The sequence below is a fragment of the Chanos chanos genome, chromosome 4, assembly GCF_902362185.1.
Source record: "Chanos chanos chromosome 4, fChaCha1.1, whole genome shotgun sequence".
Classification (NCBI taxonomy): Eukaryota; Metazoa; Chordata; class Actinopteri; order Gonorynchiformes; family Chanidae; genus Chanos; species Chanos chanos.
Genome location: NC_044498.1, coordinates 17,198,201 through 17,225,830, shown reverse-complemented (window position 1 = coordinate 17,225,830; position 27,630 = coordinate 17,198,201). Strand labels below are relative to the sequence as shown.

General features: G+C 41.2%; 1 protein-coding gene across 1 annotated transcript; it reads left to right on the top strand.

Annotated features, from left to right (window-relative positions):
• Nucleotides 1-27,630, top strand: nek1 (NIMA-related kinase 1). Its single transcript, XM_030772132.1, has 34 exons — nt 1-117; nt 296-392; nt 971-1,068; nt 1,384-1,467; nt 1,722-1,789; nt 2,155-2,241; nt 3,480-3,534; nt 4,237-4,437; nt 4,803-4,875; nt 5,046-5,218; nt 5,428-5,493; nt 6,147-6,206; nt 6,580-6,627; nt 6,852-6,932; nt 7,133-7,362; nt 7,542-7,655; nt 7,775-7,877; nt 9,185-9,268; nt 9,508-9,585; nt 9,706-9,801; nt 9,981-10,160; nt 10,456-10,521; nt 10,692-10,920; nt 11,028-11,156; nt 12,121-12,297; nt 12,530-12,745; nt 13,049-13,154; nt 13,500-13,576; nt 13,705-13,916; nt 15,707-15,849; nt 16,073-16,431; nt 16,557-16,690; nt 16,992-17,124; nt 27,590-27,630. The coding sequence occupies exons 1-34, from the start codon at nt 1-3 to the stop codon at nt 27,628-27,630; spliced, it is 4,215 nt and encodes a 1,404-aa protein (XP_030627992.1).

The following is a 27,630-nucleotide window of genomic DNA, read 5'->3' as shown; positions in this document are numbered from 1 at the left end:
ATGGAGAAATATGAGAAGCTGAAGAAGATTGGGGAGGGATCCTTCGGGAAGGCCATACTGGTGAAGTCCAGAGAAGATGGTCGACAATATGTCATCAAGGAGATTGGCATCTCCCGGGTAAGCCAATGAGAGAGCTTCTCAACGGTCATGTGACTTTTGGTCAGATATACATGCCACTAACTGTAATTTTGCCAATGATGTCACATCCATCTCATGCTCTGTCCTGGTCTTGACCTGACGCATAAGCGGTAAGAATTACTTGGCCATAAGCGCATGTTAATGTGTTTGTTGACAGATGTCCAGTAAAGAGCGACAGGAATCCCGTAAAGAGGTGGCAGTCCTCGCTAACATGAGCCATCCTAACATCGTCCAGTACAAGGAATCCTTTGAAGGTGTCACTTCCTGTTTTTCACTCTTTCACCTTTCATTTGGAATCCTTATCCAGCCTTTCAAAACTGGACTTTGTTTTGGCTAGTCAGCCTGCAGTTTCCATAGAATATAGCAACATCAAAACAGCAATCCAAGGTTGACCAAGACTAATTTTATTGGAGGGTAGAGGCAAAAAAACAGTCTTCACATTTGTATCTTCAGCCTTAGATGGAGAGGAGAAAATCTTCCCTGAAATAACATTTGAAATTGGCATTTGAGGGAACTGTAAGTTACCCTGAAGAAGCTGCAGGCCCTTAAATCCAATTATATGATAGATGAGCATAAACTAATTTTTCCCTGTCCTTTCTCATTAAGGCTGGAAATTGCCCATTTACATTAGAGACATGTGGAGAGGGCATATTTAGAAACACAGTGTTTGCCAGTTGTACTGATAGTGCGTTGTGCTAATTTTTACAGATGATGGAATCTTCAAATGCCAAAAGATGGTTAATTTGAAATGAAACAGAGCTGTTGGGATGGTTTGTAAACCTCTTGCCTTTCCTCTCTTTCTCGCTTTCTTTTTTTCTATCTTTTCTTGTAGAGAATGGTTGTCTGTACATAGTAATGGACTACTGTGAGGGAGGGGACCTGTTTAAGAAGATTAACAATCAGAAAGGAGTGCTTTTCCATGAGGAGCAGGTAAAGACTCAAGCAAATTACAAAGGTTGTAAAACTTTTAGGTTCTGGTTTGAAATTCAGCAGAACAAAGCCATCAGAATTATGCTCAACACATAAGCAATTATTGGTCTACACAACAGCGGTAATCAGCAAAGTCACTAAGAAATGCAACCAGACATTTGCAAATCACACTGAACAGTAATCTACATGAATCTACTTAATAATTCAGTGCTTATTTTGAGCTACTGAAAGTAAGATCATGGAAGATAGTCAAGCTCAGTAATCCTAGATTCCGCAAAACAGTTGTATTGATTTCTTACTTTCTCTCTTGTTTAGATTCTGGACTGGTTTGTGCAGATCTGCCTGGCCCTAAAACACGTACATGATCGTAAGATCCTACACAGAGATATAAAATCACAGGTAAGGGTTTTACATGCACATTGAGGTTTTTCTACTGTGAGTGATCTAATGCTTGTTTACATAGTCATCTTTTCTGACACATGCATTTGTAAAACCGTGAAAGCGCCTACAAGATTTTGCAGACACAATGTAAAGAAACTGCTCAGTTAAACTAGTGTAAACCAGACTGCTGTGCCTTAATATGTGGTATCACATTGTCATGAGGATGAAAAGTGAATATAACAATGATTTTTGTGATATGCATAATTTTGTAGAATATATTTCTGACCAAAGATGGAACCATACAGTTAGGAGACTTTGGAATTGCCAGGGTTCTTAACAGGTACGTTATCGTCACACTGTGCTTTAAAGGCTATTTTTTTTCCCCAGACACTACATTTCTTTGAATATTATTGTAGATATATATGAAAATGCAATGATCTGTCAGTCATCGTTTTAACAGTAAACCATGCAGAGTGTTTTTGCTTAGAACATTGTGTTACATTTTCAGACTCTGAGGACTCTTAGTTTATCAGGTCCTTGGTCAGTGGCATCATATTTTGGCATCACAGTTAAATTAATAGCTTCCTTTGAAGCTATTCGATATGAAGTTAATTCCGTTCAAACCCTTAAAAATGAACAATTCCGTTGGGAAAATTTGACCGACAGTTCAGTTTCAGATGAGTCGACATTTCGTTGTCTTTGCAGCACTGTGGAGCTGGCCAGGACGTGTATTGGCACACCCTATTACTTATCACCAGAGATTTGTGAAAATAAACCATACAACAACAAAAGGTACAATTTTCATCTTCTCTTCCATCGGAAGAACTCTGTGGATTCTTTTTCTATGCGAAGAAACAAATTGTGTTGTGTATTTATATCTGTATTGTATTGAAAAGGCTGGACAGACACATAATCCAGGATGAGTCTTGAAGACTCTGCAGGTAGGGACTGCACTGAATGAAAAAGATTTCACAGTCTTACTTTCCCTATAGAGACATTATCACCCGCTCCTGACTAACACTGTACAAGAAAATGATAAGCTTTGTGTTTCTGTGTTTCTCAGAAGATTGTGCTGCTTGCAGTTGAGCTGATTGTAATTTTGCTCAGTTTACAGAAATTTGTTTATGTGTGTGTGTGGGTGGGTGGGTTTTTGTTTTGTCACTTTTGAATGTTTCCATTGCGCTCGACAGGAGGGATGGATGGGGAACACACACACACACACACACACACACAGGCTGTTAGCGTTATGCTGAGTCATTTGAGCAGTGAAGGGAATAGATGAGGTAAGATGAGGTAATGATATCGTGTCTCAGACACTCTGTCTGCTGTGTCCAGAGCAGGAACTACATATTGATTTCCCTTGAGAGGTCTTTGGTAATCTATGAAACATGATGTTGTTACTGGTGCTTCTCAGTCCCCACTGACTGCCATTGAAATCTTTAATGAATTAATCCCTCAATTTAAGAAACTGATTTGCATGAGCTACCTCACTGTTATTAGATCGACTGTGGAAATCTACCTGCAGAGGGAAAGGTTTTTTTTTATTTTGTTTTATTTTATAACTTGTGTCAGTTTGTTGAAACTAAAACTTTTTGAAATCACAGAGAGGTCATTAAGCACCCATGCTGTTTTTCAAGGACACCAGTGCTAGAGGTGAAGGGTCGGAGAGACAGTGGTCCCATACTGTAGGCACTCAGGCTTAAGTTTCTTTCTCAAACACACAGCAATACCACCAGCCAGGGGCAGGACAGGGCCAGTGCATAGTCAATATCCCCAGTTGGCCTCCCTAGGAGTCAAACCAGCAGCCCCGTAATTCCTGGCATGGATCCCCACCTCGCTGAGCCTGTGTCGTCCCATCACGGTTTAAAAGGAGACCTGCTTGCACCTTACTTAGTGTGTTTGTTCCTCATCCCAATAAATTCATCTCTCTCCTTCTCTCTCTCTCTCTCCCTCTTTTTCCCTCTCCCTCCCTCTCCCTTTCCCTCCCTCTCCTTCTCTCTCTCTCATGTCTCCCCTCTTCCTCCCTGTAGTGATATTTGGGCCTTGGGATGTGTCCTATATGAAATGTGCACGCTTAAGCATGCAGTAAGTAACCCTCATATTATTCTCCTTGTGTGTGTATGATTGTGTGTGTGTGTGTGTATGTGCATGTACCCAGTTTGACTTCAATTTTGCTGATATCTCCCTTTTAAGAGTGAAACATATATTTTTTTCCCACCTTTTTTCTACTGTATTAGTCTCTCTCTCTCTCTTTCTCTCTCTCTGTTTCTTTTTCTTTTTCTTCTTTACCAGAGGAGAATTCTCTGTTGTCTCAGTTCATTCACTGTCTGTGGATGTTACACGTCTAATTCTCTTTACTCACATCCTGGGATGTTAATTATTTATGGCCTAGGCTCACAGTGTCTGAACTGAAAGAGCTTTAAAGCTAAAAAAGCAGAATTTAAAATGAGTGGTGGATCCAGCTTTTGCTGCTGGTTTCTTTTTCAAATGTTCTGTAATGGTAACTTCTTTTTATTTTATTACTATTATTGTTTTTTATGGAGAGGTAGATTTGTATGTTGAATCTATGTCTTACACAGGTTTTATTTGTGTACCTGAGTTTGCTTTTTTTTTATTATGATATGACTATAGTGACTGTGGATTTGGGGAGTTATATGCTGCATATGCATTTGTCTTTCCCAGCAAATGTATTTTCCTTTGTTCATTTGAGTCGTGTGCCTGTGTCCGTGTGCCTGTGTCCCTGTCCGTGTTGCTGGGTCCATGTGCCTGTGTTGTTATTTTTCTCAGTTTGAGGCAGGGAACATGAAGAATCTGGTTCTGAAGATCATCCGTGGGTCGTACCCCCCGGTATCAGTGCACTACTCCCAGGACCTGCGCTCCCTTCTAGGTCAGCTGTTTAAGCGTAGTCCCCGTGAGAGACCCTCTGTCTCTGCCATTCTGGACAAACCTTTCCTCTCCCGCAGGATTCACAAATTTCTCACCCCACAGGTTAGATACGACACACACACACACACATTCCAAATCTCTCTCTCTCTCTCTCTCTCTATCTATATCTATCTATATATATATATCTATATCTATATATATATATGTATGTGTGTATATATATATATATATATATATATGTGTGTGTGTGTGTGTGTGTGTGTATATATATATATGTATATGTATATGTATATGTATATGTATGTATATATATATATATATGTATTTGTTCACTCAGAAATGAAAAGAATGCAAGTTCATACATTGCTAAGGAGTCATTTTCTGGCACACACACACATGCACACACAGATATGATGTACAACACTGTGTAAGAGTCCGCAGGTTCAGAGGCATCTACTCTTTTTCAGCTCATTGCTCAGGAATTCAGCCATTCTCTCCATCTTAAGCAGCCAAAAATGGCTGAAGCACAGGGAACACCAGGTAAACTAACACATAGACACACACTGCAGCACATACCCTCACATACACTGCTTTGGAGCTTCATGGAATGTTTTCCTGTGTTCATTGTCAAACACTCCAAACCTCTTCAACATAAGCCTTCTGTCAAAACTTGACTCTTAGATCACCTCCTCTTACCACTCCCCTTTCAGCAAAGCGGCCCGCCCCTTCTCCTGCCCCCATTGCACCTGCCCACAAGATCACTAAACCAGCTGCCAAATATGGAGTGCCTTTGACTGTCAGAAGGACCTCTGATGGGCCCAGGAAGGTTGTTGATCCAGCCAAGAAACCTGTTGAGAGGAAACCAGTGGCCAAACATAAGCAGGTGAGTGACACTGAACACCAGTTGATGCTTTTGTTATAATGGTAATTGAGAGTAGAGTGGTACCTCCTTTTCTGATGTACAGCTGTGCAGGTTTTAAGTCTATTTGGGTCTGTTCAGTTATGGGTGTGTATGTAAATTGTGTGAGCGTGTGTGTGTGTGTGTGTGTGTGTGTGGGTGACCAATGTACCCAACTGTCATATGTTGTCCAGGCTCCCCTCCCAGCAGCTGCTCAGAGGAGAGTGAGTCGAGTGGAGGAGGAGAGGAGAAAGTATGAGGTACAACAGAGAGTGCCCCCTACCTTCAGTCCCCTATATTAACACCCTGACCTCCTCTGACTCCTCTTGTTAACTCATTCACCTCAGCACACCTCTCTCTCCCTTCTTTTCCCTGCAACATCCCAGTCCCCTCCAATCAGAAGCAGTCCTTTTCAATAACCTCTCCCTGTGGAAAGCCTGTCTGTCCAATCAGAGCAGAGCCCTGCTTCTGACTCCTCCTGCTCATATACCCTCTTCTCCTATAGGACAGAAACATATCCTCTTGTTCCTCCCTTTTTGGTGCCTGTTGTTCAGAGTTTTCCCATCTTTCACCAGAGGCCTGTAGGACCTTTCTTTTCCTCCCATTTTCTTTTCTTGCCTCCACAGCCTAGTTCTTTTAAGGGTCCTCTTGGATGCACAACCTTTTTGGACAGAAGTTAGTTGCCTTTGGCTGACAATTGTTTAGTTTCCTGTTGAATAATACTGAAAAAATGTAAAGGGGTTAGAGATACTTTACAAACTTTAGTCATGTACTGAAACGTTGTTTCCAATTGTACGTCCTGCATTTTAGTGCTGTTAGAAGATATGAGAAGACGTGGTCAGGCCTGATCTTCTTCACGCTTTAAGGATATTGGTTGTAATGACAGTTTGGTCTCCTCTCCTCTGGTTTTTAGGAGGGGATGAGAAAGAAAAGACTGGAACAGATGGAAAAAGAGAAGAAACAGAGAGAGCAGGTGAGCTCACCGATTTGAGACTCTCATAACAGTAGCACTGGAACTTTCCTTCTTTAATACAGCTACAGTCCTCAGATTTAATTATGGTGAATCATAGTTTGGCTGCTGCTTAGACAACCCCAGGCTTCCTCCATTAACTTCACTCTCTCTGGCTTTGTAGTCTGTTTGGTCTGTAGGATAGCTGCATCAATGTCTTTGTAGCTTCCTCCTCATTAACACAGGCACAACAGCCAAGACAGTCATTTTGGCAGTCAGTGTGCATGTCCTACTGATGTGTGTGTGTGTATATATATATATATATGAATGTAATGTAATATATATATATATATATATAAATGTCCTTTTTAATGTTTTTTTTGTTGTTGTTTTTCAGATGTTCTTGTTGAAGGCTGCACAGATTAAGAGATTTGAGAGAGAAAAGGTGGATCCGACATTTCTTTTTCATGTTATGTTATGTTGAGGGAGCGTGTTGGTGTTTAGGTTTCTGGCCATAACTTTAGGTTTGATTGTAGCCATTTTACGCTTAATCACGCACAGAAGTTTAGCCCTAGGGTTCTCCTGATAACCCCTCTCTATTGACCCTCCAGTATAATAAAATGAGTTTAACTGGATTGCAGAAGGCTCAAATTTAATTTTTCAATCCAGCTGAACAGGATCAACCGTGCTCGAGAACAGGGATGGAGACATGTTTTGAGTTCCAGTGGAGGCAGCAGTCCAGAGAGGAAGGTATTACTCCCACTTCTCATTGCCCTTACCCGTATTTAAGCTCATATGCAGTTTGACTGATCTGCTCAGTTTTACAGGTGGAGGTATTACTGATCACAATGGAGTCCCTTGGCCTCCTTTTAAAACGTGTCCGGAGGCCAGGAAACTATTTGAGCACTACAGCTTTTTTAGTAATCTGTCTCTCTTTCTTGATTCTTCAGTTTTATGGTGGTGGAGGCATGGTAGCAGCACCTGCTGGACCTCCACCAGGACCCACACCTCTGCCTGGCCCTGCCCATGTACCTCCTCCTCCTCCAGGTCCCACCCCTGGTCTTGCCCCCAGCAAAGCTCAGTATGATCACTTCCATGCAGAACTTGACCAACTCTCCAAAGTTCCGGCCAAAGAGGGTCTGAGAGACGGGGCTGTGCCAGGAGGGGAGATCCCTGGAAGGTGAGCTGAAGAGCAAGTCTGTGGTAGATGATTGTCCAGCCGTGTGACTGGTGGACCGGTGGTTTTGCGAGTGTTTCTTTTTCTTTTATCTCCATACAGGATTGTTTTTTTTTTTTAAGTGTTTGTATTTAGGTATATAGGATGGATGGAGTCTTTTTTTTTTTTTTCTCCTGTCACAGATCTGCTGTGGAACCCGAGCTGCCCAACGGCCAGCCCTGTCCCACAGACCAGGATACTGCGAAAAGAGAGCTACGGAGGATCGAGCAAGTCACCAAAAATGCCACTGCCAACAGGTTAGCCACTGACTGGTTTCAGAAGCATGGGCGATGGTCATTAAATCCCTACATAAAAGATGACCACAAACTCCGTTCTAAAACGGATGACCTACGGTCTGCTGATCTTATGTCTCCAGGCAGCGGGCACAGATAGCAGCAGAACGGGCGAAGCAAGTTGAGGAGTTTCTTCAGAGAAAGAAAGAAGCCATGTTGAACAAGGTCCGAGCAGAGGGACAGCTGGTACGTTTTTTTTGTTTGTTTGTTTTTTACTTTCACTTTTATCTCCCTAAACACTGAACAGCTTTGAACAAACCTTGCGTCCCAAGACCAAAATTGATCTCTTCAGGTTTTTAGTACATGGCAGTGTTCAGGGTTTTGTGGGCACTGGGTTGGGAATCTGGGGAGTCATGTATTGTCTTTTTGAAACATTAGTCATTCTGATGGGTTTTGGTGATTGTCTGAGTGGCCACCACCCGGCGTGTCGCGTTTACCCCACTGAAATCCTGCCGTGCTGGGAGCATTCTTGTGAATTGTTGGGTTTCGTGAATGAATCCTTTAGTGTGGTGGATTTTTTTTTTTTTTTTTTTTTAATTTCGATCGGATTGGACGGTAAATAGGGGGCGAGGCAGAACCTGGCTGCCATCTTTGGAAGCCGTTCAAATTTGTCCAGAAGCAGAAGACCCAAAGTCAACAAAGAGGAGGAGGTAGGGATCCATGGACGTCTCACTCCTCACCCCGTCTGTTCCTCCATTTATCAGACATCCCTCCTTTTTTATGATCTGCATGGCACTACACTTCAGACAACATCCCATAACTGCTCACCCGTGCGATTCACTACGGAGAAGCCTGTGTGTTTGTGGAATGTTGACTGTGTGTGATCTTAAAATGCCTCTTTCTGTAAAGTTAACGTAAACTGTTGTGAAACAGTGAAAAGAGATGTTCAGTAAGTTTAAAGAAAAATGCAGAGGCGAAGTATATGAGGTGCAGAAAATTAAAACGTTTTTTTGTCTGTGTGAACGTGTGTGCAGTGTGACTACTTATTTGTTTCTGTGAGTGTCATGCAAACTGTGACTCACTCCCCGGGTTTACTTTATTCACCGTCCAACATTTCTCACGTGCTGATATTTTCTCTCCATTTCTCTTTTTTTTGCCAGTTTTGCCCATGTGGTGTTGTTGTGGGTTTTTTTTTTATTTATTTCATCTTGTTTTGAGACCTTGGGATAAAGGAACAGATCACGAATGCTCTCTCTGATCCCAGCTGAAGTCTGCTCGTGTGTTTTATGTTGCTGACCATTCACTGTTCAGATGCATTGGAATGCTTTTCATGTGTTTTAATCTGTTCTGGAGTAACTCAGCGATACCAGGTCTGCTTTTGGATTTGCTATTTTAATACCCCCATCCTCCCACCCCTCTGCCCATCATATTTGTCAAATGTACACGATCATCTAATATTATTTGTATATATGTCACTGTTTATCTGTGAGGGTTTTTTTTAATATATAGTATGTGTGCTTGCATGCTAATAAACAATATAATGTCTGCCTTAGGAGTACTTGGCAAGACTGAAGCAAATTAGGCTGCAGAACTTTAATGAGCGTCAACAGATCAAAGCTCGTCTCAGAGGAGAGAAGGTATACAAAGCTCCCAGAAACGCTTAGATCTAGATTAAAAAACGAAAAATTGTCCCCAGTCAGTGGTAGACAAAGGAGTAACACATCCCTTTAATCTCATTGTACACAGATGAGTTGTTTAGGGGGGGAGGGGGAGGGGGGGGGTTGGGGTACACTTCTTTTGCGTGTCAGTTTCATTATCAGTTCAGTTTTGTTTATTTGTTCAGTGTTTTGACATATCTTCTGCCTGTTTCTGTCAGTATGACAGTGATGGTTCAGACAGTCAGGAGTCCTGTGAGGAGGCGGAGCTTAGGAGGAAGAAGATTGAAGCCTTGAAAGTGAGAGGCTCTGAATTCTTTTACTTGATTGGGTTGACTAAATGAACAGTTGATATTAATAAGGAAGTTGTGTGTGTGTGTGTGTGTGTGTGTGTGTGTGTGTGTGTGTGTTTTGGCCAGGCCCAGTCAAAAGCTCGTGCTGCTGTACTAAAAGAACAGCTGGAGAAGAAGAGGAGAGAAGCCTATGAAAGGGAAAAGAAAGCTTGGGAGGAGCATGTAAGTTAGACCTTCACTTTTCTATTCTCTTCCTCTCCCCTTTTCCATCTGCTCTGCCTTCTCATCAACCATACACCGTTAACATCAAAGAGTAGGAAATGTTTGATCGTTGACAGACAAAAGTGTTACAGCTCATATTGGCAAGTATTTTTTTTTTCTTTTGTTCCATTCTTTTCTAGCTTGTTGCTCGAGGAGTGAAGGTTTCTGCTGGAGCAGGAGGTGGAGCAGCACCGCCTTTCTCTGGCTCTCCACCTCAGGCTGACTCTGCCCCTCAGGAAACAGCAGTTAAGGCCACGCCCTCGTCCAGACCCACCACTCCTGCCATCTCCATGACAGCTGCACTAAAGGATGTAGGAGCGGTCAGTCCTCAGACATTCATGGAGACTGTCTTATTGCTTTTTTCCCCAAGGATTATTCTTCTGCCTTGCCATGGGAGTCAATAATTTAGAGGCTTCAGCAGTAATGTTGAAAACTAACACAGCCCTAAGCTCAGACAACACTCTTTATCCGTTTTTCACATTTTGTAATATTACACAGTAGATGACATTGTTCACATGTGGATAAACACAAAAAAGACTGAAAGTTTGGTTCAGTTAGTCAGGTTCCTTTTTCCATGGCCTTTTTCATAATGCAGTATGTCTTTGCCACCAATAGGTGGCATCCGGACAGAGTTCTCCCATGAAAGAAGAATCTCCAAAAACAGAAACATCAGTTACTCAGGTTAGTTTAACTGATTTTCACGTTTGATTTAATCTGTGATGGTTAACGTGTTAGCTGTCTCAGATGTTCTATACGTGTTTTACACTGGTGGCGGTGAGGATGTGGATGATGTATGGCAGAATGTGGGTAAAATATTGCTGTTAATACTGTGGCGTTCTTTGTGTTTCCAGAGTGAGAAGAAAGATATTTTACGCAGGCTGAATCAGAACCTGATACCTCTGGCTGCTGAGGAGGAGAAGAAGAAAGAGGAACCCCTGTCTAATGAGCTACAGCCCGTCCCTGATCCCAATAAGCCGGTCACGGATGAAGAAGCCCCACCCCCAGCTGGTGATAGGCGGAAATGGGAAGCTGGAGCTCCGCCTCTTCTTTCTGTTAAAGAACAAACCCTTGGAGAGACAGGTGTGACTGCAACATATGAAAACACAAATCTTCAAAGGATTTAGTTGGTGCTTGTGGGACTACAGCATCTTTATTTTATGTGTTCATGTCTTGATGCTCCTTCTAAGGAACCCTAGCTGTGTCTCCAGAAGAGAGGCTGCCCTCTGGTGGAGACAGGAGAAAATGGCAAGCTGTAGCCCCTCCTGTGCTCTCTGTAGCTCAGCAGACTCTGGAGGATACAGGCTTCACTACACCAGGTACATTTGGACAGACTTTTTATGTTGTTCCATGTTATTTTGATGGACCTTTTGAAATGCTCAGATTGGTTTTGTTATGGCCACATATCAAAGATCAAATCAGTTATCAGGAACAAGTGTGTACTTTTCCCCACATATGAAACCTCCCTATTTTAAAGGAATACGCTGCCTCAAAATGAGGTTGAAGATTTTTTTTGTTTGTTTTTTTGTTTGTTTGTTTTTTTACTCACACCCCATGTCTGTTGAAAAGCCGTATTTTGGTTCCAGCATTCATGTCTTCTGGAAAGAGTAATCTGCTGCTTAAACTTATAAGCCTCTTCAAAATGACTGAATGATTATGTCCACAAATGGAACCATAAGATTTACAATTACAATTTACAATTTAGTTATTTGGCAGACCCCTTTTACCAAAGCGACTTACAATCGACTTACAATGTATGCAAATGTTCATTAAATATGACCAAATGTTTGGTACAGCATAGTCTAAGCCATGGTAGCCTCACTGACCGTTTGACTGCCTTTTGTGAAGACTCAGAAGTGAATGAAGAAGGCAGGGGTGTGTCACTAAACGTGAACCTGTCTAGCATGAAGAAATGCATTATTGCATAATACATTGTTTATGGTTAGAAATAACGGTTACAATGGCATTTTCTAAACTCATTGCGCTGTCATTTGGCTATGGAAGACTTGGATTATGCTGCACACCAACAGTCATTTTGGAAAAACTAACACATTACTGAAGAAGATCGTAGAGGAAATTGATACAAAAACAGAATTAAGGGTTTTGACTGACTGGAGGTGAGTGGGGGAAAAAAAAACAACTTCTGCTCTATTTTTATATTAAATGAAAGAGCTGAGTTTCTAGAATGTCACTGTAGGTATTTCTTACATGTCCTTGTGTGTAAATATAAACAGGTGCATATGTTTCCGTGGGATTATTTTTTTTGTGTCTTGTATGATGTAGAGCAGACTGCGGGGGAGGTTATTCGTATGGAGGCGTGGCAGGGACAGGGGCAGGGTCTGAGGAGAACATGGGGGCGGAGTCCAGACTCAGAGGTGCTTAAAGTTCTGGAGGAGGCAGAGCTCCAGCCACTCACCCAGCACCTGGGTAACACCAGCATTTGCGACAACACTATCACTGGTGAGACATCCAGTAGTGAAGTAACATTCAACAAAGTGGCAGCGATGGTTATTTTGTCATCATTTCCATTATTCATTATTCATACACTCATTAGTAATCTTTGTTTGAAATTCATCTCAGCTTTTGTGTCAACAACGTTATTGCTTTCATTATTGAAAATGAGCTCAGTGTTTACAAACAGACTGATAAGATGTGAATACCTCAGCAGTCATGTGTCTGACTGGATTTTCAGATGGCCTTAAATCTTCAGTGGGGCCTTCAGATGATGCGGATGGAGTCAAATTAGTCACAAATTCACAGCCACGTCTGCCTGATGTCGTGCAAAATGAAGGCGCTAAAGGTCAAGAGGAGAGGTCAATTGATTCAGAGGTCAAAAGTCAAGAAATCAGACTAGATTCGGCAGAAGAAACCCTTAAGACGCATGTGCCCACGGAGAGTCAGATTGATGGTCAGTGTGTGCTACACAATACAACATTTATGCAAACCTTATAAAACACAATCTGTTATGAATATGCTAACAATCATAAATGCCCTAGAGCCCCTCATACGTCGCTTGTCAGCACTCTTGTATGTGTAATGAACTGCTTGTCTTTAATTTCCACTCTCCTGTCATCTTGTCTTGCTTGTTTCTTTTTTGTTTTTTTTTTCATTTCTGTACTTTTATTAAACCCCTTGCCTTTTCTCTTTCTCTCTTGCTGACTGTCTCTCTTTTTACCTTCTCTCTCTCTCTCTCTCTCCTTCCTCTCTCCAGTAACAGAGGACCTGGAGGCTGAAGTACTTGAGGAAAAGCCCCAGCCGATGTTAAAACCCTCGGGTGGAGTGGTGGAGGCGTGGGGACAGGAGGCCCCCCCGCTGGGGTAAGACTATGTGTGAAGGCCACTGAACAACGGCACCCTATTCACTTCAACTCAGATACATAGCGCATTTCCTAATCGTTTGTAGTGATGGCAGCATTAGGATGTAAATTTTGAACAAACTAGGTTTGCACTCCTCCAGTTGCATTACTGATGGCAGGGTTAATTACAGCCTCCAGGGACATTAACATAACCTGCAGAGTCTGTGTGTAGTGCTGAACAAGACTAATTAAGTTATTTGTTTCGGAATATGGACCAGTCTGAGGTCGTTGTAACTCTGTATTGTTATAAACTTAGCGTTTTAGGCTAAAGTACTGTGAAACGGTGATTGTGTTATTTCCCTTTTAGGCCTGCAGAGGGCAGTACAGCACCATCAGAAAGTAGAGAAGAGACCCAGAGGGAGGAGAAACAGGCTGTACCCTCAGGTAAGAAAGGGAAAAATACAGTGCTTAGACAGACTTACTAACGATTACCTTTATGCAGCCACGCGGTCTCCTGTCTTTAGTCAGAGACAAATGCGCTGATCTCTATTTCTCTGTCCGGTTGGCCGCAGGTCAGGATGAGGAACCTCTGTTTGTTAAAATCTGCAGTCCTGCTCACCGCCGCACGGTGGCTCTGTCGCTCCTCTCTGCCCAGTCCTCTGTGGAGGACTCCTCATCTTCTGTGGCTTCTCGCTCCCGCTCCATCTCACCGCTCCGATCCAAACAGCAGAACACGCTCCTCATTGGCCTCTCCACTGGCCTATTTGATGCCAACAACCCTAAGGTAAATTCAATCAGGAGAAAAGCCAGCGAGTTACACAGGCACAGAGAAGACTGTCTGGTGTAATCTTAGATTTTTCTATCGTTCGTTAGGGTGTGAATGAACAAAAACGAATATTGCTGTGAATAGTTTATATCTCAGTAATGTCTTGCAAAAACAGTGTGCATTTACTTTCTTCCTTTCATTATCCATGAAGATCAAAGTTTGAATAATATGGAAGGGATCCTGACATCCTGACAACTGACGAAAGATTTTGGCATTGGTAATAACGGGTGGCGTGCTGGAGGCTCAGTTAATATGCTGATTGGTTGAATGACTGACTTATAAATTACAGAGGCTGTTACCTGACAGCTAATCTAGAAATGCATGCTCTAGCACGGTTAGCGATGTGGAGAGCAGCATAGTGACAGATGCTTTCATATGAGTGAATTAAGCACGACTTAACATAAATATTAAATTAATGAGCGGTCCTGGTGTATTTATAGATTCAAGTTTTCAAGTTTTGGGAGGGGTTGTTTTGTTTGTTTTGTTTTGTTTTTTTCTGATGAGCAAATCAGTTGCATTCATCAAATGGGAGTTTTGCTCGAATATTTACCTGAGGGAGAAAGAGAGAGGGGGGGAACTTGTCAGCACAGCATGATGAGAAGAAAGTGAAAGGAAACTTCTAGAGAAAGAGAGAGAGAGCTCACTGAAGCAAGGAGAGAGAGGTTTGTGAATGTGTAGTGGCGACGTCAGTGTAAATTTCAGCATAACTCTTTCTAACGTCGTCTCCCTGACAACGTCGATACATAGACGTTACTTTGATAAGTTACTTGGGGCAACATCTCGTGGAAATGACTGTCACGTTACTATTTGTGTTACCATATGAAAATGACTCGCTTCATGAAGTCTACAAATTACTTTTATTTTGTCCTTCATCTTAGTGTCACTAAGAGCAGAGAAATAAATGAAATTCCAAATGCCATGGAAGCGTCTGAACGCAGAAATAATGTTCTTTATGTAAATGAAATTGCATTCTGCCATGCAGCTTCAGGCTTTGCTGATTGTGGACATGGTGCCTATGGAGTTGTGCTGTCTGTAGTTCTCTTTCACATGTCTCTAACACATTTAACAGTAAACATTCAAACTTGTTTGCACCGAAAAATATTTTGGGAACTGAAATTGAAATTTATATCTGACTGACAGCCCCAGGGCCTAAATGACCCACGTGTGTGTGTGTGTGTGTGTTTATGAGTCCGTGTGGGAGAGAGAGTGAAAAAGGTGGACAGAGTTGATTTGCTCAGAGGCTTTGCTGTGCAGGATTGTGGACTCGACTGTAGCATTATTTATATGATTCTTCCACATCCCTTAAGTGTTGCCATATCAGAGGTCAGCCCATTCTCACACACACTCACACACACACGCATGCACACACACACTGAAGGCATTCATCCATCCCTAGATAGCAGAGCAAATCTTCTCAGCCATCAAACATGCAGACCTACCAAGACTACTTATCTTAGAAAGCTGTCTGTTTTTTTTTTCTTACTGGTAGAATGATTTGGTTTAGTTATCTGATTTAATGTTTTTTTTTTTCTAACTGGTAGAATGATTTGGTTCAGTCAGCTGATTTATGTTTTTTTTTCTAACTGGTAGGATGATTTGGTTCAGTCAGCTGATTTATGTTTTTTTTCTAATTGGTAGGATGATGTGGTTCAGTTAGGTGATTCAATGTTTTTTTTTCTAACTGGTAGGATGATTTGGTTTAGTTATCTGATTTACGTTTCGGCTGTGTTCTGGTGCTCTGGTAACAGATGCTGCGCACCTGCTCTTTGCCGGATCTAAGCAAATTGTTCAGCAGTACAGAGGCCAGCAGCGCTGTTGCCCCGGACAACCACATGAACATAGAGGACCTGGAGGAGGATGGCAAAGGAGATGAGCAGTCTGAGGCAGAGGAGTAAGAGATGCTTTTACACACACAAACACACACACACACACACGTACATACACAAATAGGAAACACACACATATACACACATACATCCATACACCCACACACACATACAGACACACACACACACACACACAAATAGGAAAACACACACAAATCTGTTTATCTGTGTAGAGTTGAACTGCCGTATGTGCCTCTCTCTCTCCCTGCTCATCCCTCTGTCCTTCAGTGTGTATGAGGATGAAGACCTGCGGGAGCTCAGGGCATCCATGGAGAGACTCCTGCAGGAGCAGCGTAGTGAAGAAGATGATGGTGACTCTAATGGCAGCCCTGGTGATGAACACTCGAGGGATCTGAACGGACTGGACGATATTAAAAAACACAGACCCGCCTGTGGGGCCAGCCCAGAGGACGAAGACGGGGAAGCTGAGGGCTTGAATGACATAGCTGGTGAGGATGATGATGATGATGATGATGACGGTAGCCCCGAGGACGAGGCAGGCGGACCTCTCACCAATGGAATGGAGGAGGAAGAGGATGAAGACCAGCGAAGCTATGAGAGCCACCTCAATGAGGAATGGCATTCTGGTAATACAATTCATCACAACACACAACTATGTAATACATTTTTTGTCTTGACTCTTGTATGCACATATTTATGTATTTGGATGTAGTTCTATGTATATATTGTGTATGTGCGTTTGTGTGAAAAGATGATGGTGAGGATGAGGAGGAGGACGATGAGGAGCAGCAGGACAGCATTTTCAGCCGTTTGGAAGAGTTACGCTTCCAGCTGGAGCAGGCCATGGGCTTTGAGAAGTTCATTGAGGCCTATAATAAGATCAAGGTCTGAGTCATGACGTTTTAGATCCCTGAAGCACATCTGCCAGTTTAGCTCCATATCAACTGATCTGAAGTCAGTTTTCATCAGACATTTCACCCTCTTGTAGTGATCCCTTTATAACTGACCATTACGGAGCACAAACTACTTCCTCTGTCATTGTGTTTTCTTCCTCAATCAACTTAAAGTAGAGTTTTAAATCCGTCTATAGAATCTTTGTTCTGTTGAATTTTGGACCATCTGAGCCCGAAGTATTGAGTAATTGCCCGTTAGGCTTATAAATAGTAGTGTTTGTCATCTATAATAGGCTATTCATGAAGATGAGGATGAGAACATTGACATGGGCTCTGGGATGGTGCGAAGCATTCTGGGTACTGAGCACCAGCACCTCTATCCCAACATCCTTCACCTTGTGATGGCAGATGGAGCTTACCAGGAAGGTATATAATAACCAAATGAATGCATATAAACACACACACCCCATTATACACACGTTCTTGTGTCAACTAGTGAAATCAGGTCATAAAACTTAACTGTGTTTCTGTGGTTCTTTGGGTGATGTGTAATACTCTGTTGATCAGTTGCAGAAGTAAACAGTCTGTACTTTTGTCTTCTGAGTTAGTAAAAATGTGTCCTTTGAATTTATTGGTATTTGGGTTAATATTAATAGTTCTGCTAATTTAGACTAGTATAAGTTGTGCAGAGCTTTGCTGTTGTATTACTGCAACTGATCATATTGCAGGTCTTCATTTAGTTGAGGATAGTCTGTCATTGGCTCACGGCCAGGTGGCACCCCATTCTTAATCTAACCCAGTCCACTTTGCAACTTCTCTTTAGATTACATCTGACTTAATGAAGTTAAAAGGCTGCTTCTTGACACAGTTCTCTCTCTTGTGCTCTCTTCTGTTTTTCTTTCCTTTTCTGATTTCTCGCTCTCTCTCTCTCTCTCTCTCTCTCTCAGATAATGATGAATAAGGGTTATTCATCCATGCCGCTGGCAGCTTCTGACAATCTGCTGGCAGACTGACGTCTTCCCATGATGCACTACGTGTAACACATGTTTGTACGCAGGTCTGGGGTGGGGGCTTTGTTGGGGGAGTAAGAAGGGCCTTAGGTACTCTTGCATGGAGAGTTTTTTGTTCACAGATGACTGTTTCTGTTCTTCCTTGGTACGCGTTGAGTGACTCAAGCACTACCTGGTAAAAATATGTGCTCGTGAAAGTGTTTTCAGGAGTAATATTTAACCAAAGTCTAATCTGGAAAAGGAGGTTCTGTCTTTAATTGTCAAATGCTGTTGATGAGAGTTAGTCTCACTATAGAATTTACTAACAGCTGAAGCCATGGCAACAACCTTTTAAGGCTCTGGTTGGGTCAGGTCAGAGGTCAACTCACTCCCAGTGTCAGGTGCTCACTCAACACGAGACAGGCCTCACTTGGCTGTAGGCAGCAAACCAGTCTAATACCAGTATACCAAGTTCAACTCTATAGAAGCCACGCAAAACCTCTTTTTTTTTTAATACTTTTTCATGGATAAACTTTTACAGAGCTTGTTCAAAAAAAAAACCTGTAAGCTGCACCTCTTTTCACATTTTCTACTGTTTAAAGTTAAAAGTAAAGCTTTGCAGATTTGCCAGGGTTCACCTCCAGAGCAGAAGACTGAGCGAGAGCAGCGTGAACAGGGACGGTTTGCTCATGTCAAGTTAACCCATTATGTATGTATAAAGCATAGAGCATATGTATTACATGCATGAGAGTTTATATTTCATGCAGATTGTTGCGAGGCGATTTTTGTAATGAGTGGTTTGACTGTCACAGTTCATTAAGGAATGATCTGTGAATGCTTTATGCAGTTGCTCAAGAGGCATGATGCAATAATATGATGAAATTTGACGATGCCATGGTAGCAGCTTTGCTGTGTAATGTCTGATTGTCAGTGTTGTATTGGGTTGTAAAAAAGGATGTAAGAAAATAAATGTAAAAGTATGGTTCAAAAATAATTTCCAGGCACTGTTGTTCTTTTATTGGATGCATAATGTATCTTTATAATGATAAATAAAGAGGAGTACATTTTGATTAAGAAATGATTGAAAAGCTGGATGTCTGTGTTTGTCTTGTGGATTTGATCATACATGTTCTGTATACTCAGATTAAATATTGCTTTCAACCTCTTGGATGGCTGATCTGAAATCAGCTGTCCTTCTCTATTTTGGGTACCTGAAGTGGGTTGGATTTTCACACCGGAGCCATTTCCTCATTGGATCTGTTAGTTGTCTGTCAGCAACAGGTGTACAGCTGTCACCACCATTTTATATAGGAACTAAATCTGCGCTCCCAAATTCAGAGCGGCTGACGTCTAAATAACATGCCCTAACATTCTCAGACGCCCACAAATAACAGTGAGTGAGAAAGTCATCTCTGAGCCTCGGGACATGCTTGATCATCAGCCGCACACCTGTTTTGGGAAGATGTGTTTTTTTCTCTAAGCTGTAAGGCTTTCAGCTCTCTGAGGAACCCTGTAAAAACGGGAACAGCACTGAGACAGTATAGAACAGCAATTTGCTCAAAATAGCTGGAGTTTTCAGTTTGAGTAAATTTTGTGTTTTATCACATTACATTCACAGGAACAGTTTTAATTAAAGATCCTCTCATTTTTTTTTTAAAATGAAGTTGTTTATTATTCATACAACTTCATCAAAAATATGAGAGGTGGAACAAAATGTCTGCAGTATGTCACGCACATTGGCACTGTGGGGAGTAAAGTGGCAATTTGAAACAACTCGAATTCAACTGTATTTTCTTAACCAACATTTGTTCTTTGGTAAGAACTAAATCTGACAGTACTAAAGACAATATGTAGGCCTGTCTGCAATTGCTGTGCTTATTGCACGCTTTGTACACATGTTAGAGTAAAAATCCTGCATCATTTGAAAAATGACATACTCAGTTGTATGACTATATCTTATTTGGTCGTCTAGAATGTAGAGCAAACGCCATAGAGGTGTGACAGAGATAGGCCCCGCCCAGTGATGTGTGGAATCAAAAGAGTAATATTATTAGATTAACTGGCCACACAGGCCTATTCAACATTTCACTATTAACCGAAGCAAGGGCACACTTATGGCTTAGTTATGGTCAGCTTATGTTATATGTAAAAGTGTCTCAGGTTCTTTAACATGATAAGACGTAATGTTACATATACATATATATATATATATATATATATATATATATATATATGTGTGCATGTGTGTGTGTGTGTTCACATATATATATATATACCACTTCACATTTGACATTTTTCTAGCAATTCCCTCGGACAGCCATACTCGAACTTAGAAATTGTAAATATTCTATTTCTTTTGGTCCAAGTCCATAGTTGCCTTTTCCCCTTGGATCCATTTGGTGGCATGTCATCTTATTGTGTGTTGCTTGTGCCTGTTCGGGTGTTTACATAGTCTAATTCAGAAGAATGTGTTCAGTATATGAACAGGTGGTATTTATCATTAGATGTTCTTGGCCAGGCGACTGACAGAGTTGGGTTTGTTGGTATGTTTCATGAATCCCCCGTTGGGTTTTGTACGCACTTTGCTGTTTATCTTAATCAAGAGTACATTTAAGAACAAATTTAACAAAATGTGTTCCCACATGTTCCCACAATATCATTTGCTATTTTCACCATTCAACACATTAGGTCTGACAAATTCTACAAATTACACAATCTCAGCAGATTGTTTGTTTAATGTCTCTGTTTTCACACCGATTTGTTTGTCGTTTCATTTTCCTCTTCATTTCCTGTTTCATTGGCTGAGATGAAATTGTGTTTTGTGTTATCACCATGGCTGCGGTTAATTATACTCTCCTGATGCTTCAGTCAACAATGGAGAGAACAAATCAGACAGTAATGGAGGTGAATCACAAATGAAGTGGAGAAATGTTATTGTCTTATTCAGTTATTTATTTGGACATTTGTAATGTAATATATTTAATATAAAATCTGTGACATTCTCTCCTTATTTTGTGTGTGTGTGTGTGTGTGTGTATGTGTGTGTGTGTGTGTGCGTGTGCGTGTGCGTGTGCGTGCGCACATGACCCAGAAATGTTACGCTAACTCTCTCTCACCAGTCAACGCTTGTAATCTCACATGCTCTTGAGTGTGTCTACATCCTCAGGATCTGCATGTTTATTCATCATTGTGGCAACATTACCAGAAGATTTTTCAAAAGCGATATTAACTGAACGCTAGTATACAACGTTTTAGGTTAAGCCTTAATATTGTTCGGAACTTCTTGATATGAACCACGAGCTATTGAGATTATATCCTATTTCAGTCAATAAACATCAATCAACTGTAACTCACCACTTTGAACCTTCCGCCCACACCACTCTGTTAACTGGTAACGCTGACCAGTGTAGGGCTCATAGGTTCGAAGTATTGTTGACTGTTTGCATGTACTGATCTTCTATATGTGACAACACAGCTTAATATATCATTTATTAGACACTGCCTTGAACAAGAAGTCTCAGCCTTCAATGCACATGCTTATTCACAAATTCATACACTGGCCAAATATAGCTCACTGATTTCATGTTGCCTTAGTTACTGTATGCTAAATGAAAGATAATGCTTCTGAAAATGAATATATTAAATTCTTCCGTTATTACTTCATCTATGAGAACTGCAGTATTTTACTATTTACAGTTACTATTAATACTATATCATTGTCACCGTGTCAGTGTGTAAAATCAGAGTCAGTAAAGATGTGGCAGTCTGGGCTTCACTCTGTCAGTCTTTCTCCAGTAAACTGCACAGACCCTAATGTCTTTGGGTGAGTTTAGTTTTATGGTACAGCAGTGAGATGTCAGGGAAGGATGGACTACCAGAGGAAAACATTTATCCCAGTTTTTCCACTGGTGTCATAGTCTCGTTTTTCTGCTCCCCGGGAGCAGAGTTAATTGGTTTCCTAGTCTGAATTTCCCATGTGGCAAATTTGTGAGACAATGAATAAAACGCCTTCTCTCACACGGACTCAATTCCCACCTCTTTTCCACATGCACATTAATGGTGCACACCACAAAAAAATGTATTCACCTTCAACACTGTCCACGTGCATAATTTGATCACATTTTGCCCTAAGTTACTTTTGACTGCAGGAGTATTTCATTTGAGCATTCGAAATGCGAAACTCCTTTTATACGTGGTCTCTGAAATCCTATGGGATTTTAATCTGGTGTAGGCAGAGTTCAAATTCCTTCCACACCTGCAGGGCGATTAGTGAAGCTGTTCATTCATCTTTAATCCAGTTATGTGCCTTCATAACGCAACCCTACTTCAGATCCAGCTGAAGTAACTCATCTTTATTCCAGTTACGTGCGTTCAGAACGCAACCATATTTCAGATCCAACTGAGGTAACTGATCACTGCACATGTATGTGTTTGCCTACATTACAATATGCATTATGTTGTTGCTGTTTGCTGTTTTCAGAAAAAAAGTAAGGATGCTGACGTTCTGGCACACTTAACTGATTTTACAGGAGAACATGGGTCTGAAAATAAGCTTCCTTACTGCTCTAGTTAAAAAAACAAAAAAAAACAAAAAAAAAAACGTTTTCCCTCAAACAGAAGACATTCAAGTTTTCATTTATGCTTTAATTATGATATATGATACACATTACTTTATTTCCAAGAACAGCTTGGAACACACTGAGTATTTTTGTTCTGGGTATTAATAAACAGCTTCCCCTTGATAAACTGATGTTTTGAAATTCTGAAAACACTTGTCAGTGACACTGAGTTATGAAGCCAAAAACTCCACAGAAGGCTACATTTGCTTTCCGCTGGATAGAAACCTGAATAGCTTTCAAACTAAAAATGACTTTACATTCTTCTAAGACAACAAAATCCAGGACTAACAAATGTTTTCAGACCGGTTAGCTGTTTATGTTTGTATTTCACAATACTTCATTCATAAATCCATTCTAGTTTTTTTTCTTTTGTAAGCTTTGCCAAGGTATAAATTACGTTTATCCAAAACGGTTTGCTATGATTTTCTTTTTCAGTGGCGTGAGAGGAAAAAATATCTCCTCGCATTCCTTCTTTGATTTATCTTTCTTCGTTGCTTAACAGTTTGTTAATGTATTTTGTTCCTTTTGTGCAATGTTTTCTGTTTCTTCAATTTTGCTGCCTGCACAAAACATTCAACTTTTAAGTGCTCCATCATACCCATGGAATTGACTAGATATGATGTGTTCAGTATGGTAGTGATGCTTATTGTGCTTGTCAGATTTCATTCCTACTTGTAAGGAAGTGGGAGAATAAAGCATTTGTCATCTCTCTCTCTTTCTCTGTCTTTCTTTCTCTCTTTCTCTTTCTCTCTCCCTCTCTCTCTCTCTCTCTTTATGGGCAGTAACACAGCTGTCACCTCAATCATATGTTTGACTATATGTCTGTGAAAAAGAGTCACAGAGATATTTGGTATTTGGTTGCCAAATTCCTGGTCTGAACAGCACAAAATCTTGCTTCCTTTTGATGAATGTGTCAGGCATGTCTGTTTATACACAAGGATTCATCTACAAATTTATTCACAGCTGTTACAGGATATTTGCACGTGTTGGATTCATTTTTTGCAATGTTAACATGCAGATGTGCAATCTGGAGAGAGAGAGAATTACCAATATCCAAGGAATGCAAGAGCCTATGTATCATTGTATCATATTATTATTAATATCTCTCCATCTCCCCATTCAGATCATTTGTGTTAATAATCCATGCTCTGGCATGAAAGCTTGGATTCAGTCAGTTTTATATCCAAGGGGTCTGACTTCTGGGTATGATCCAGGAAGCCAGAACCATAGTTTGTGATTCCCGGGCCCTCCCCCCCAAGGGGTGGGGTAAGAGTCTCCTGACAACAGTGAAATATGACCTGAAGGCTGCTGCCAGGTCCAATGGGATCAGTCCTGACAGCAAAGGGGCAAGTGATCATAAATCACACTCCTTTATTACTCTCTATTCTCCAGTGAGTTCTCTTTCTCTCTTTCTTTCTCTCTCTCTCTCTCTCTCTCTCTCTCTCTCTCCCTCTCTACCCCTCTCCCCCCCACCTCCCATCCCTCCCTCCCCCATCCCTCATCCTTCTTCCCCAGAAAGCAGTGTTCCTCTAAACAAAGTGAGATCAACGTAAATCACTCCATTTTTATTGTTTTCTCTCTCCCCCAGTACTGCTGTGTTCCCTTCATTGCTCCATGTTGGATAGTGTAGACGGAACTGGCTGGTAATCCTACTGATATATAGAAATGAGCTCTGTAAACAGCATGTTCTCATATGTGTACACACACACATGAAATAGAGTTTTTCTATTCTCAGCAACAACTGTCACATCAGGCAACAATCACTCACGTATGATTCAATATCCAAACGCACAAGCTATTTACCAATGTCTAATACGCAAAGGCGTATCCCATGTTTTCATCAAGCAAAAATTCTTAATGAAATGGACTCCTAATTCAAAGCTTATTAGTGAATTAGTGTACCCTGGTTTATTTGCCCTGCTTTATTTATTTATCTATTCTCTACTGTCTTCCATGCCTGTATTCAAGTGCATTTATATCTGACCAAGAAATATCTATTTTCTGTCTCATAAGGTTTCATGAGAGAAGGACACTGAAAAACCATGGTGAAGCTGATCTGTTTACCTGGCTAATGTCTAAGCCTGTGACAGTTATGCACCTCTCTTGTTTTTGGTAGCTGTGAAGAAAGATGCCTTCAGATCCAATGGTTTGAGATTCACGTAAGTCAAAGGGCAGAAACCCCCACACACCCAGTCCATGTTATATATTTCACTCCATTCAGCAGATCATTGCCATGAATCACTGAAACATGTCTTAGACCTGAAATTCTCTAAAGGACAGCCTGAGGCATTGGTACAGAGGACGAAAGCTCCCTTTTGTTTGATGAGAACAGAGGAAAATTCATGGATGAAAGCTTAGGGGAAGATGCTTGGCTTCTTATCACTGTGTGTGGGTGTGTGTGGGTGTGTGTGTGTACTGGAATGTATTGAGTCATAATTAAGGTCCTCCGGGGCATGTTTATCCAGGAGCGATGTAATAAACTTCACCCTGGCGTGCTAAACTGCATGTCTGCCTGAGTGGTGCATGTGTGTCTTGAAAATCCTAACAATCTGACCTTTGAACGACCATGTGGAAGCAGGTGAGGAGTCCTGATAGGATAATGGGACTATGTTCTCTTATGTCCATCATTGCATACTAGTATCTTTACTCAAACAAGCACAAATTCCATCCACGAGAACTTTACCTTTTTGGCATTTGACCATTTTTCGACTATCGTGGGCACACAGATTATCGCATTATGTAGTACAACATGGACAAAATGAGTTCAAAGACCAAGGCAACATAGACAGGTCAACTGTATACAGAGAGATCGCAACACGCACGCACACACACACACGCACACACGCACGCACGCACACACACACATCTACAGCTGTGATATGTATACGCCTGTAACAACAACATACGACAGTTAAGACCTAAACCGAGTTTATTAATCTGAGCAGTAATTTCCCATTGTTTGAAATACAGTATGCTGCCATACTGCAGGAATAAAACATGAGTACTACTTCAGTATGAAAACTGCCTTCTTCTGTACTATCGTTTTCTTATAATAGATTTTGAGCTGTACACTTCGTGGTGTCGTCTACGTATAGGATTTGACTTATAGCGCCTGCGTGCCAACTGCATATAAACATCTGTATTTCTTACTTCTGACTACTCAGTCTGTTTGACTTTCAAATATAAATGTTTGATAAAGATGATTTGGGGAGTCAGCAAAATTTTCGATTTAAGCGTGAATTTTAAACAAATAATTTTCAGAAACCCATGTCTGGTCCACTAGAGGGTACAGCGTACTGCGCACTTCTTAGGCTAAGTGAGTGGTTTTATACCTAGAGATAATTGTTTAAGCATTATTTTCATCCAATTTTGCTGTATAATTTCGGTCGTTTATTCAGCTCTAAACGAGTGTCAAACCAAAAGGAAGTTTGGTTCGGAAGTAGGCTACACCACCGCTTTAAGAACTCACCCTCCCGACAAGCTCGCTTGAGCGATATATCCCAACGAGTATCCCACAATACCAAGGCAGTTCATCATGGCGCTCTTTGGATATGGACGCGGGGGTTCGTAACTCATGCTCGTCTTTGCTTTCTCCTGAATTTCTTCCTTTTTTTCTTGTACTCTGTGATCGTTCACGTGGCTGACACGAAGACATGGCATAATTCCTATTCCTCTCGGAAGAGTGCACACAACAGAACACAGTTTTGATTTTCATCAAAAGACTCGGACATCAGGGTTCACTTCCAAGTGGCGACAGGCGGCGATTTCATTAGTTTGAGCTGCTGAAGTCGGAGAGAAATTCGGGGAGGAAAGGAGGGGTAAAAGAAGAGGCCCGTGTTTGAGGTAACATTTCGTTTGCTTTCAAGGGCAACTCTTCAGCACAAAACAATCTGTCAAAATAGTGCCCAGTGACTGGTTTAAGAAGTTGTAAGTACAGTTAAGTAACATGAATTCCCGAAGGATGGTTGTGTTGACTAAAATTCGTCTCATGACATGGTTCGTGCTTCTTTATGCCGTAGACTGTTATTCTCTCGTTGTGTCAAGTACTTTCTTACACTTTCGTCATTGTTTCGAGACTTTTGATTGTTAGACTCCCTGGCTTTAGACCGCATTAAACGGTTCACGCCCTGAAGGTTTTAAGAGTTGTCTTAGTACTACAGTGGAAACATTGATTTCCTTCATAGTCAGCAACCAGGGTTTGCTAGCTACAATTGTAACGACGCCTCACTATAGAAACAGTGTAGCTAACATCAGCTCAAAAGAACAGAGTAGCGTAGGCTGAGCAGTTGTTCTTTAGGGCCATATGTACAGTTAATGAGGACGACTGTTAAGAATCGAAAACGTTTTTAGCTTTTAGTCCATTCGCCAGTAGTTTGTATTATTAAGTGGAAGAGTTCTCCTTAGCCACGGTAGAATATGAACACTCAAACGCTAATATCAAAGGCAGGTTGAAGGGGGAAACAGGCATAATAACTTAAAATTCTGATTACTTTTTCCAAGTTAACAAAACAAACTTTGTCGATTAAAACAGGTTGAGTTTCCTTCAATTTATAGAGGATTTATTGGTTTTCACCACTTTCATGAGACTACTAGATCGAGAATCCCTCTCTGATCGCTTATCCTGAGCTGTGTGCTTGGATATGGGCTAAACCGATGGGGCTGCGGCAACTCGCCCACCTCTCTGGGAATTAATAAGGATAATCGTGAGATAAACGAATTAATCCCGGTGAAGCGTGAGGACACATCGCTTGGCATCGGTATCTGGAGTTCGGCGCGTCCGCAGTGCAAGCACGTAGACTTATCGCATCAGCTGACTAAACGTGACAATAACCCTCGTCTAAAGACTACCTCGTTTAATGCTTTTGTTCATTGGCACTAGAGGTGGGTTTCTGTTATCTTTGACTGGCTTTAACTATCGATTTACTCGGGTACTTTGTATTTCGTGCGACGTACTCGTTTTATATGGACTATGAGCTACTTTCTCCTTGACCATGTAAAGATTCGTGTTTTATTGTGTCATTTCAGTCGTACGTATTATCGGTCAAAGTTGGGCTTCTGCAGTAAGAGACGTTGTACCGTTATGTATGTCTGTCGATTTTTTTGATAGTGAAGAAGATCTGAGCAGTTTACAAGTTTGTACTTACTCATTAAACACATTCTCTGAAAGCTCGTCAAAGCCTATCACGGCATTCTGTTACTTAATGCTAATATTGCATAATTTTTACGAGTTGCATATTTATTTAATGGTGTTTTCTCCTCTTTCTCTCCTTTTTCTCACCATAGTGAATGTTCGTAGAATGGCCATGATTGCGGCATGGGAGTAA

Coding starts and splice junctions, on each gene's coding strand:
- nek1 (XM_030772132.1), top strand. CDS start 1: ATGGAGAAATATGAGAAGCTGAAGAAGATTGGGGAGGGATCCTTCGGG. Junction 13,155..13,499: donor CAGGAGGCCCCCCCGCTGGG/GTAAGACTATGT, acceptor TTTCCCTTTTAG/GCCTGCAGAGGGCAGTACAG. Junction 13,917..15,706: donor TTGATGCCAACAACCCTAAG/GTAAATTCAATC, acceptor CTCTGGTAACAG/ATGCTGCGCACCTGCTCTTT.